Here is a 13,579-nt window from a genome sequence, read left to right on the forward strand (position 1 = left end):
ACATCTTCATAGCAAAATTACATGATTTACAGTAGGGTAGCAAAATCTACCATGTCTTCTTAGCTTGAAAATCACTTCAGTTAGATGAGTGTGAGGAAATGTATTTATCAACCTTTTTGACGAGAGAATCAGAAACCTACATACCAAAGATCCTGGAAAGAGACAAGATCTCTTTGGGCTCTCAAAAGGAAATAACAAAGTCCATAAGTCAGGGGTTTTTTAACTGACTTCCAAAACAATGTGATTCAGACTCTAGGATGTCCTTAGAATCTAAAATAGAAATTCTAGAGCATTTTTCTGCCTGAAAAATGCCAGAGATTACAGATAACCAAGCATGATAAAAATTTAAAAATGTCTGGAAAAATAAAAAAAAGATGCTGCATTGGGATGATTTGTAACAAAGTGAAAAGGTTAACAAAGTGAATAAGTAAAATTTCTCTGTGCAGCCTCAGAAGATCAGTCTCTGTAGCAGTAACAGTATTACTGCTAAGTTGTAAGTGGTAGCCATAAGATTCTTGCCTGTCTCAGGCTTCTCGCGCAAATACAAACATTCATGTAAGAAAAACAGAAGGAAATTAACATTAGCAGTGGAAATTCTTTTATAGAACATTGCACTGAAAAAATAAAAGAATTCTTAGCAGTAAACACCACTAGAAATTCTTATCCTTCCAATTGCAGATTTCCAGTGACATACTGCATGTTTTCAGTTAGACTGTGAACTACAATTGGTTGTATCACTGACATGGTAAGTGAGCAAGTCCCAGGGGAAGCTGACACAGGCTTATGAAGTAACTTTTCATATTGACATTCTGCTCTTTGGGTAGAAACTTTGAGAAGGAATCCCCTATAATGATTTTTATATGTCAAAACAATTAGCATGTATGTTTTGCCAGTAATAGTTCAGTATAACACTCTCTTTTACCTAACGGAAAACTTACTAGGCAATTCCTGCTTTTTTGCCAAGATGACTGTTTTAAATTATTCCTTTTAAATCCAAAATTAACAATGAAGTGGTATTTAGCTGTCTGAGAAGCTATGTATCTTCCATCTGTTGACCCTCCTAGAGAGCACTGCACAGAAAGCAGCATTTTGCCATGCTGTACAAGCAGAGTCCATATAAGCTGCATTTATAAATGCCAGAGGCATTTGCTCAGAAATACTTTTGAGTTTGGCTGATTGATAGCATAAAATATTCATGATGTTGTGGATTGGTTTACACCAAAACCACACTACAGAGGTAGTAAAGAATGAAGCTAATATTTTTAGAAGGTCCATGAACTACTTACAATTATCATGGAACTGAAGTATGTAAAGCTGTATTCACATTAATTAGCATGGAAAGCAAGCTTCCAGGAAAAAAAGATCATGTGGGATTAACATGTCAGAGCAGAAATCATTGAAGAGTAATCAACTAGCTTGACCAAGTAAAGAGAGTCTGGCATCATTAGCACATCACTTCATTAATTGAAAGGTAGGTCACTCAAGGTTGTAACAGTAGTCTACAAGGTGTTCAAAGGAAGGAAGCTGTGCATGTCAAAGTCCTTCCCAGGATGTCTGTGCTTCTGAAAAGAAGCTATAGTCTATAGCTCAAAACTTCCTTTTCTTTCCTGGAAGACTTCCATTCTCTTGCACATTTCTTGTTTATGTGGTCCAGTAACAGATGTAAGCAGAAAGAGTGAAATGTACCAAGTGGCAACTGGTCAAAGCTACTGAAGGACTAACTGTATTTTCTGCTTCCCCTAGCCTAGTACAACCCCTCTGAGCTGGGATGAGCTGAGATTACCCCCTTGCTGATGACAGCAGTCTGGTTGTACTGAAAACACTTTGGGAGAAATCACCCTCACCAAGGAGGTTATCACTGGCTTATTTTCATTTTACCCTTCTCTGTGGCAGCCTACGCAGAGCTAGAATCCAACACCATTTGTATTGTTTATCAAGAATTTAAGCTCTGATTAATTTCTCCCATAAACATAACAGACCAAAAGCACACATAATAATGTGAAAAACAAGCTAATGAATGATGAGAAGAAACATATGCTTAATCTTCAGTGAGTGAAAGATACAGCAGGGAAATGAAACCTTGACCTTTAAATGCTCCTCCTCTTTATCAGTATCTTCAGATCCACTCCTTATGATAGAACAGGTGCCAGGCTGCTGAGCCCGACAAATTACCCAAAGAACTTGCTAATATTGGTATGAAAAAATCCATCCATCACTGGCTGATGCTAGATCATAGTTGAAAAATTATACAGAGTGACCATCTGGTTTCCTACCTGTTCTTTAGCAGAGCAGTAGAGATGCACTATGTGTTTGCTGGATGAATAAAACATCCTTCTAAAGAAGGGACAGTATTTAAAGCCAATAAAAAAAAATCATAAAATACAAGTCAAAGGCTTATACTGCAGTCTAATGAGAATTTTCAGAGAATTCTGGCCTCATTTATTCCAGGGTGATAATCTTAAGGATTTAAGCAGGAATGCCCTTGCAATGCTCAATAAAGGCCTTACAAACTGTCATTGGGAGTTTTCCAACACTGACAGCAGATTGCTCCCAGTGGTTAAGATAATACAAGTGGGGAAAATATGCTGTTAGCTAGAAGCTGCAAGGTATCTTCTTAATTTTTCATTTTGATTCAGTCTGCAAAAAGCTTAACTAGTGAAAATTCTGATGTGCTGCACAGCTGAAAAAACAATTTATGTAGAAGAATATAAAAACATCTTTTAACAACAGAACCAATTTGGCAACCTAACTTACTGATCAATTTGACCAATTTATCTTTTAGCATTAGACTGACCAACCTATAAACTATATAAAAAAATTACTATTAAATCACAGAATCACAGAATCACACAGAATCACAGAATCCTAGGGGTTGGAAGGGACCTCGAAAGATCATCTAGTCCAACCCCCCCTGCCAGAGCAGGGCCACCTAGAGTACATCACATAGGAACATATCCAGGCGGGTTTTGAATGTCTCCAGTGAAGGAGACTCCACGACCCCCCTGGGCAGCCTGTTCCAGGGCTCTGTCACCCTTACAGTAAAAAAATTTTTTTCGAATATTCAACTTGAACCTCCTGTGCTCCAATTTACACCCATTACCCCTTGTCCTATCACTGGTCACTACTGAGAAGAGCCTAACTCCATCTCCCTGACACTCACTCCTTACATATTTGAAAACATTGATGAGGTCACCCCTCAGTCTCCTTTTCTCCAAACTAAAGAGACCCAGCTCCCTCAGCCTTTCCTCATAAGGGAGATGTTCCACTCCCTTAATCATCTTAGTAGCTCTGCGCTGGACTCTTTCAAGCACTTCCCTGTCCTTCTTGAACTGAGGGGCCCAGAACTGGACACAATACTCCAGGTGCGGCCTCACCAATGCAGAATAGAGGGGGAGGAGAACCTCTCTTGACCTACTAACCAAGAGAGGTTATATATCGAGAAAAATATTTAATCAGGTATCTAGATACATACATGTACAGACATACATATATATCCAGATATGTATATATCCAGAATTTATTATTGGAAACCATACCTATGTAACTCATTTAATACAGTAACAGCGAGAAACAAAACTAATTACAAGGGAGGAGGATGAAAAAGTCCAGGAATTGGTAACCATTAGGTACCTAAAGAAAAATTTTATAGACAGAAAAAAAATAAAAGGCAACTATTTTGCTCAAGACAGAGGTGTAAGACACGTGATACTGAGACTGAATCCACCTTTCACCCTCCACTATAAGCCTGAAAGCAGATGCTTGAACCTGACTGAGGAAGAGATGATAATAAAACAGCAAGAGTACAGAAATTGAAGCTTTTTTTGCTTCCACCAAGTAAAAGACACAATCAGATCAAAAAAACCTAAAAAGATCACCATGGCTGACCAACAGAAATATTAGGTTTATGCTAGAAGTGTTAAGTAGCTTATTATCAGTGCTATCAGAACTGTATTACAAGCATCATCCACAGGTTCAGGGAATCAGAGAAGGGAATCCCAAGCTGGAGCCCTGTAAAAGGGCAGAGGGAAAAGTTTCCAAAGCAGTTTTCACTTTACATTTGAAAATGACTCAACTGAATGTCCTGTCAACCTCAGAACTATTGCCAGATTCTTCTGATCCACCTTTGAGGTGTCAGATCTATATGTGTATCCCCAGCTACAGGCAAGTTGGACACTTTCTTAAAACTCTCTGCTTTATGGAAAGGTTGAGCTGATCAGTGGCCAGTCACTGACATCATGTGATTCACATTAAGTCTTAGCATCAAATAGTTCCCTCTGGACTCCCAACTAACCATATGCTATGCATTCCAGGTAGATAGCTATAGGCTCTACCATGAAATCTCCAGAGCCTTCTGTCCTTTAAAAAAATCTAGCAGCCAATGGAGACATCAGTAATTCTGTTAAATAGAACTGGAGCACCTAAAATGGTACCCTGGTAGAACTTTCTTCATAAATTTTCTATTAGAACTCTTAGAAAGTTTATGGCATAAGGATAACTTTCTGTGCAAATACATACTTTCTTGTTTTGAATCTTACCTAGAAATCTCTGCTTGGGAATTCTTCTCTCCATCAACTGTAAATGGTGATGCTCCAGTTAATAATTCATACATAAGAACACCAACACTCCACCAATCAACAGCCTATGGAAGAGCAATAATTATATATGTTATGATACATAGAAACAAAATTGTTAACAAAAGAAGGAACAAAATAATTCACCCTGAAAGCAACTAGCAAAGGAATAGCCCATCTATAAATAAAAAGGCAAACTGGGATACAATAAAGCATAAACAAGTGCAGTGGTAATTCTACAATAACTTCATTTTATTTTAGTATCTCTCCACTTAGCTTCTGCAACTACTTTCTCAAGCTGAACTCTTTCCACTAACTATTGAAGTTTCTACCCCCTCCATTAATTTTTTTATCATTGTGAATAATAAAGAATAATAGGGAATAATAAAGGAAGCAGTCTAGTAATTTTGATAAAATTAATTTCACTAGAGGTGTTTGAACTTCTCAGGTTCTCAGAAAATTCACAAATCTATGAAACTCAGGTTCTTCTTTACATATGTTGACAACATTAACACAGTAAAGGAAAACTATTGCTGAAATGATGACAATTTAGTGTCATACTTTAGGATTTTTTGCTTCAAGGTACATAAAATCTGATTCATATACTCAGCTAAGAGTATCTAGAGGAACTAGATGAAAAAGTCTCTACATGGTTAGTAATTTGCCTTTGCAAATACACAATGATGAGAGGAAACCCAAAGGTAAATTTTTTCTTGGCATGTGTTTTACCAAGAGAAAAGGAGGATCTGCAGAATCAGAAATCAAACTTTAAAAAAATAAATACTGAAATGCTACAGCAAGTCTTTTAGACAAAAATACAGCTATCTAGAAGAGATTAAAAATCAAAACCACCAATTAATAAGAGCACAACATCCTAAAGGAATCTCTTTGTCTCTACTTAAATAAGATCTTTAAATGCTGAAAATACAAAGTACACTAAAACCCTTCAAAGACTGCTTCACATGACATTGCCGAGGGTGAGGAAAAGAATGTGTGCTGTAAACAACTACTATCACAACTGAAAAACCACCCTTATTTAGCAGCTAATATTTTTTATCAAACTCTAAAGCTGTTTCTTATAGAATACTCTATGGCTCTACACTACACCTAATGAAAGTATTGGATAGAAGCAAAGACAATAGAGCAGAGATTCCACCTTAAATCAGCAACAATACTCAGCAACAATTCGTAGGCACTTGAGAAGACAGAATCACACTTCAAACTGACTGACACACTGGAGAGAAGATCTGAAACTGGCAAGATTAAATTAACAAATAGGATGCAGGAAAAAGTTTCAATTCCTAAGTTTGTATTTTTAACAATAATAGGACAAGCAGTACAGTAGAAAAAGTGATTAAGTAAAAAGACAAAGCACATCATCTTTTATGTTAAACAGAAGAATCAGGGAGGTGATCAATTTGCTGTATTTCAGAAGTGCCAACTCCTTGCTGAAACACTGAGCTCACTACAGTGCTCCCGATCTGAACAGATTTACAGGCAAAGTCAGACCAAAAGACAAGCAGGATACACAGAGAAGAAGAAAGAACCTTCCCAGGCAAAGTCAGACTGAGTCTAGTTAGTCCAGAAAAAGAACATGGAGGATGACATAACATCTTCCACTGTTTAAGAAGGTTGTTATAAGAAGAACCATGCTCAGTTATACTCTGTGACCCCCAAAAGAAAAGCAAGGCAAGGCAACTCAACCTATAGAAAGAAAAACCCAAAGATGATATATTCTCAAAAAATTCTCTGTATAGTGAGCAATCAGAACAATTTATGTAGGAATATTGTAGAATTGTTTTGGGAGAAGGGTTTTTATTTTTGTTTAAATATTCATCTGTGAATTGTGGTTGATATACCCATCAGCTACTAACACTTTCATAATAATTGCATCTAACCTTGAGGCTCAAATTTTAACTTTTACAATCTGAAAAAATTTATAAAATTAGTAATATTAATAGCCAACTCTATGCTTCAAGATAATAATTAGAATTAGAGTGGTGGTGGTGGCTAATTAGAATTAGCCACCAAAATGTCATTTTGCACTGTGAACTAGATAGTTTTTTATTTAAAAAGAAATCAGGTAAGTTTTTTGTCCCACTGCATGTTTAGAACAAATTTTTAATAGAACACAAATGAACCTCAATACCTTTATAAATAAGCCTTAAGATTAAAAAGTGAATATACATCAATATGATATATTTTAGAATAGACAATTATCTTTTTTAGGACAAAATGGAATAAGGCATATTTAAATAAGCCTATCACATTTTACAAAACCCCTTCAAGCTGAACAACACCATTGTCTGTTAGAATAAACTTAGTTTAATAATAATAAATATCTAATAAACTTAGCAAATACCTTATCATGTCCTGTTTCTCCTCCTCTTACAATATCTGGAGCCATATATTCTATTGTTCCACAGAAAGAATATGCTCTCTCATTCTAACAAAAAAAGAAAAGAAAATTTATGTCAAATAATAGTACAGTACAAATCATATGGGACAGAAATGGCTAACAGTTCCGAGATGCTGGCAGCAATTCTTCTCCAAATAGCTCAGAACTGCTAGCTAAATCATATTCCATCACATGTAGATTATCACATAAAGCTATGGAATATTTACAGTCTTCTACAATAAAAAATAATAATAAAAAAAAAAAAGTCATAGGTTTGTGTGGCAGTCTAAGATAAGCACACAACAATTAACATATTGGTATTTTATATACTTTCCTGTAAGTCTAAAGCATCTATGCATTTCAGAACTATACAGGATTCCCCATGGTAATATAGACACACATTCTGAAGGCTGTAATATGAATATTCTAGACAATAAATGAAAGAAACCTTTCAATAAAAAGGAGAATTTAATTGTAAGATGTGCAATTTGACTAAATTGGATACAATATCCTTTGGTTTCCTCATATTTAGGAATTCATTATGACCTCTAGAAAAGGAATGTTTTTCTGCAAAACACACATACATAAAAACAATGTTCTCTCAAGAAGAGACTTGGAGAGAGACAAGAGAGAGAAAGAGAAAGGCAGAGAGACAGAGTTGTAAATTTAATTTTATTCTACACACTTAAGTTACTGTCTTGATTATGTTCAAAACTAAGCTGCTTTCACAGGCATGTATAATTGTTCCCTGTTAGCAATTTACCTTTGAGGTAAACATGAGGTCATGCTGTACCTTGCTAATGACGAAAGCACATGTGTTTGGGCCATGCAACATTGTTCCTCCCTTATCCTTCAAGCTTCTAGCATTTTGGGGAGAGATCCTGATAGGTCCTTTAAAGAAGAGTGTTCAAAAAAGCAAATATTTCAAAAGTCAGCTTTTACATTTGTAGATTCAGATTTGGAGTTTAAAACAGGTGCTATATAAGAAAATGTACTACACTAATGAGAGGAAGCTTCTAAAAGTAGCAATACTGCATAGAATTCTATGCCCTGAGGCATAAAGACTAAACAGTCCAACAGCATATTATTAAACTGTATTTATTAAAATACAGGTACTGTGGCTGGGGTTTTGGGGTAAAATTCTGAGTTCAAAATAGTTATAGGCCTAATTTTGTTCAAATATTAACTTGAAATATTAGTTTCTGAAACAAAACCATAAAATAATAAGCTTTCTATGAGTCCACTTTCTTTTGACACAGTTATTTTTTCTCTTGGATTATATTTTCCAGTACCTGTTATCTAAAAGAAAAATAGCGGGATAAAAAACAAAAAAAATGAGCAATTCCTAGCCCTTCATCCTGGCATCAGCCAACTTCAAGCTGTTCATACATTCCTCTGTTCACTTTTCCTTCAGTTGGAAGGGAGGGAGGGGGGGAGAAGGGGAAGGAGGAAAAGGAAAGGGAGTGAAAAATACAAAATGGAATTGTGCTGCACTTGCTACCTCCCCAAAGAGTAAATAAAACACAGCCAAGCTGAGATTGATGAGAACAATTCATAATGCTAATATGTCAAAAGAAACAAATGAAATCTTATCATTTAGTTAGCTGAAAGTTCAGCAAATCATCTGCAAAATTACGTCTTTTGTCTCCATGTTGCATACTAACAGTAAGCTACATGATACTACAGTGACAAAAAACAGACTGGGGAGTTGTATATGAACACATACAGTGACACAGCAGAACCCTAATGATCTCGGGTATCATCTCAGGTGAGAAGGTTCACTAAAAATATTTCAAAGCATGTAGAATTATAAATTGAGGAACAGTTACAATCCTTAATAAACATAATTGGTGGTTCTCAGTTTTAATTATATTTACTTTTTAGCTTTCACAGTCATTTCAGCTTTTAATATGAAAGACAGAAATAAAACTGATTTCCATATACTGCTTAAAAAATCAACCTTAGACGTGGATTTAAGGTACATTTTGTGTTTAAAAACACACAAATTTTTAAAAACTGTGTTTTGAAATAGTTTCTTATAAATAAATTTCAACATGAAAAACTTGTGCTGTAAGTAATAAACAGATATTTATAAACAGAAAACACTCTGGAATAGGCTTGTAATTAGGTTCAGAAAATCCTCATTTTTTTTAAGTTCCACAGAGGTACTTGTATCTTTGAGCTCTTCCTTTCTTTTCATTTAAAGATGGTCAGCTGCTGATATTCAGGGCTGAACAGAGCCAAGCAGAAGAAAGTAGGTGATTATCATACATAGAGTTCTTAACAAGAAACTCAGTAGATTGGAACTTGGCATCAGGTAGGAAAAACAGTTGACCCACTGATCATTTTCTTCATAATCAACACTGATTTGCCATAACACACACTAGGGTCATATTCCAGTAGAACCAGCTTATGACTGTTACACTGTCACCATTAAGAAAAACACCGATTAAAATTATTCAAGTTTCTTGTTTAAGAACATTAAAAAGATCATAAGACTACAGCACCACCCAGAACATTAATAACATCAATTGCATGAAAGCAAAGTATTCTCACTTAACTAAAAACTGACAGACTTGTCTTCATAAGACTCTGTTGAAAAATCCCGACTTCAGAAGGCTAGTCACAAATATAACAAAGAAGTACTCAGACTTTATGCTGTATTATTAAATTATGAGCCCCACCAACTAGACCCAGCCATTACTTACAAAACAGTTCATATAGTGTTAAGTTTCAACAGGAGCACTTACATAAATATGTACATACATTGTTAAATATCCTTCTTTTAGGGTGTTACTAATAGTCTTTACAGTTATGCTCTACACATGGGTAGTATTTTGAAGAACGTTAACTCCACTATGTTTCCTTTTTTGTCACATTTGGGCTCCCCAGCACAAGAGAGACCTGGACATACAGGAGAGATCAAGGGACTAAACCACATGAGGAAAGGGTGACAGGGCTGGAACAGTTCCACCTGGAGATGGGAACACGCAGTGGAATCTCATCAGTGTATATAAATGGCTGAAGTGAGGAAATACAGAAGAGGGAGACAGATTCTTTTCATTTATGTTCAGGGACAGAACCAGAGCTAACAGGCACAAACTGAAACACAGGAGCTTCCCTCTGAACATTACGGAGAACTCTTCCACTGTGAGGGTGACTGAGCACTGGCACAGCTTGCCCATGGACGTGCTGGAGTCTTCCTCCTTGAAGATAACCAAAAGGCTTCTGGACGCAGTCATGAGCAGCTGGCTCTAGGTGACTGCATTTGAGTTAGGGTGGGCTGGACCAGATGGCTTTCAGAGGTCCTTTCTAACCTCAGTTATTCTGTGATTCTGTGACAAAAAGTCACTGTAAGCTGTATTACACTATCCATTTGTAAAATCAGGTTTCACTCACAAATGAAGCATACAACTCCCCCCAAAAATATTTCAAAACCCACAACCAATCCTATTTTTTATTACGCCCTCCTCCAACATTTTAGCATGAATCGACATTATTAACACTTCCATTTTATGAGATGTTAGACAATAAAGGAAGTTAAACAACAACTGAACTTGGATTACCTACAAATGAATTCTCACTGAACACACATCTTGCAAATACTTGAGCTCAAGAATTTTTTGCACACTCAGAATGCATATTTTCTTCCCTCACTTAGCACCCATGCCTTAAAAATTGTAGTTCACTCTTCCAAGTTGCAGAACAGCAAGTAATGTGACACTAAGAGAAGGAAACAGAAGCATGGTAGCCCATCTCTAAGAACATATGACAATATTGACCTTGCCTTGGACAGACTGTCATTGTTTCTGTTCGCTGTCAGCAGAGCTTCCATGTTTACAGGTGCTCTGGAGGTAGTCCTCAGTCTTGTACCAGACAACAGCAGGGTTTGATTTCTGTGCTGTTCTTTGCCAAGTTCAGCACACACATGAATGTTTATGTACTAGCATAGTTTGTAGCAAAGGTATAAACTTCAAACCCGAGTTTAACAACTCTTTATGAAGCCACTAATATAAAGAGAATTTTATCCTTGAGGAGAGAACACAGGTTTACCTGGAGAGCCAGGCAATTTACTTTGTTAAACCATTCTTCAGTTAAAACAGAAAAACAAATTATGTTCCCTTAACACACTTCAAGATTCTACAGGGTACACAATGTCACTGTGGATGTACCTATATGTACTACCAGACCATTTCTAGTAAATAATCTAGTACCACACATGGGAAGGACTCTAACTTTTCCCACTTTTATGGTGATATATAAACAGCGCCCTCTTCCCAAGTTCCTTTCAATCATTCTACATGATCTGAGCATCCTAATGAAATGTAACTGCTTTAAGTCACTAGAGCACTTTCAATACTATCTCTTTAAGATCCCTGCAGCCTTTTCTCCAGATTGTCTATTTTAACATCCCACTTCCCTTTTCCTTCATCAAAGTGAAATGGCATCATTTGTCTTCCAGCCAGGAAATGTTGATAGCACCTCGCCAAAAACCACCTTTAGGCCAGAGAATTAGTATTCTGTGACTGTCCAAGATGAAGTGGAATGGATTGGCATTCATCCTGGAGACAGTCGCTTCACCAAAGAAAAAACCTCAGAGCAGTGTCTTCCTTGCCAAGACTATGTATACTGACCTTGGCAGGTTGACCACAACTACACCACTTCCAGAGATCAAAAAAAACTTGCTCTAGAATTCAGTCAAAAACGCTGACAGAAGGATGGAGATTTTGAACTATCGTGCCCTTGATGACCTTGTGGTCATCACTTGGCACTACTTTATAACTGTAGATTGCTAGGCAAAGCATTCAGAACTACCTTTAGTTGTAGAACGCATATGTGTGAGCTTTCCTCCTCAAAGACAGAGAGGACTTAAACCTTCATTTCCTAATGAGCTCCCTCATCGACTAAATAAAAGCATGTTAAGAGTGGCAAAAAAGCATGAGGACCAAGCTCCATTTCTCTGCAGAGGCTGATCAAACTCACAACATCTAAAAGTAAAAGCCTGGCTGACAGTCATTACTTTAATATCAAGACATGTCCTTGACAGTGAACATTCTAGTCTAAAGCAAGACAAATTCACTTCAGTAAAATATGCAAAGGTATTGTATGAGGGACAAGAACTGTAATTCCAAAGTGAATCAAAGGAATTAGTTGAAACTTCAGGAGAGCCAAGGAATCACTCGTTCAAAACATGCTCCTAATGTTTTAGGAGCCTAATTGCCTTCTGGCAGCCAACTTTTCAAACCAAGGGCTACTTCCATTATGTCTGATCTAAGAAGTCACTGTGCTGGAAGGATGGTGCTAAGGTTCCAGTTAGACAAAAAACTCTCACAGCCCAGATGCACTGAAAATGGCAGATTCAACATCCTAATACATGCACAAGGGCAAGTGGACTGGGCATTTAAAAAAAAAAAAAATCCAAGGGAGGTATTTCTCAGTAACTGGGAGGGTGAAGGCCTGCACCATTTTATCACATGGAGCCAAAGATTTGCAACTCAGAAACTTTTATTACTTGTCTGAAGACATCTTCATCTAGGACAGGACAGGACAGGACAGGCAGAGAAATATATGAGTGTCAGAGAAAAACTAGTATCTGTAAAGACAGAAAAATCTTAGTGCCGAGGACAAGAATCCAAGAGACTGTTACATGATACTGCAACTCCCTCAATAAGCAGATAACTTCATTAGCTCAACGACTCAACAAAATCAAGTTAACCACACCCTCTAGAAACCAAGATCTGCATAATTGAAAAGCAATTGCCATACTTAATTATAGCATGGCAGACAGGAAATATAAGTCAGCTTAAAGGAAAGAACAGAAGAGCTTTTGGAGCTCTAAAGCAGCCATAAAACATAAGAAGATGACCCCCATTGAAAGGTTCAAGAGTCTTGCAGGCACGGGCTGATGTGCTGCATATCTCCTGAGCCAATGGTGTCATCAGTACATTGCTGCTAAATATTAAAGAAAATAAGATTTCTCTTCAGATTTCTGCAGATAGCTGGAAGTTACATCAAGAGAAACACACCACCTATGCAAACATAAGGCATAAAATGCACCCATCTGTTGCCAAATTGGCTGTTTGTACAAGAGATAGACTGAGCAAAGTGAAGCATGCCATTTGAAAAACAGGAGCAAAACCAAAAACAAAGATCAAAGGAAGCCTCATGAACCCAAAGCATTTTGCTTCAGAGGTCTAGGACACAAAACAAACACATATGAAAGCAAGAACCCAAACAAAAGCATGAAAGAAGACTACAGAGGTGTGAATGCTGGGAAGGGCAAGTTGAGAGAAAGCTAGTTAACAAAATACCAACACAACAAAAAAAACCACACCTGCAAAGAATAACCAGATGCTCCATCTAGAGTACCTGGCTCAGAATACTGAGGCACATTCCAAGTTTTCTGTTCTACATGTGTGTGCCAAGCCTAAGGAGAGCATTTATTTGCCATGTAAACACTGCTTTGGAAAAAGGCTTCAGAGCTTGAGCATTTGTGATTTTATCTTTTGTGTGAATGAAGACAGGGAAAGCACTGACAGTTATTCTGCTATATGAAGATGTATTATTTAATGTTTAAATATAAAGCCTTTGAAATACTTACTGAACTTGA

The 13,579-nt window shown here is 36.8% G+C and overlaps 1 protein-coding gene across 3 annotated transcripts in view; it reads right to left on the minus strand.

Annotated features, from left to right (window-relative positions):
* Positions 1–13,579, minus strand: part of RPS6KA5 (ribosomal protein S6 kinase A5) — an 87,669-nt gene that overhangs the window by 33,771 nt on the left and 40,319 nt on the right. For 2 of the 3 annotated variants that reach the window (XR_003987629.1, XM_030451561.1), the window contains exons 6-7: positions 6,934–7,017; positions 4,536–4,639 (exon numbers count right to left, since the gene is read on the minus strand). Coding sequence is in view for 2 of the 3 variants with exons in the window: in XM_030451561.1 (XP_030307421.1) it covers positions 4,536–4,639; positions 6,934–7,017 (188 nt within the window). In the remaining variant the exon portion in view is untranslated. Of the gene's footprint in view, positions 1–4,535; positions 4,640–6,933; positions 7,018–7,732; positions 7,783–13,579 lie in introns of those variants that run through there. The other variant, XM_030451562.1, reaches the window with a different exon arrangement.

Source organism: Calypte anna, chromosome 5A, assembly GCF_003957555.1.
Source record: "Calypte anna isolate BGI_N300 chromosome 5A, bCalAnn1_v1.p, whole genome shotgun sequence".
Classification (NCBI taxonomy): domain Eukaryota; kingdom Metazoa; phylum Chordata; class Aves; order Apodiformes; family Trochilidae; genus Calypte; species Calypte anna.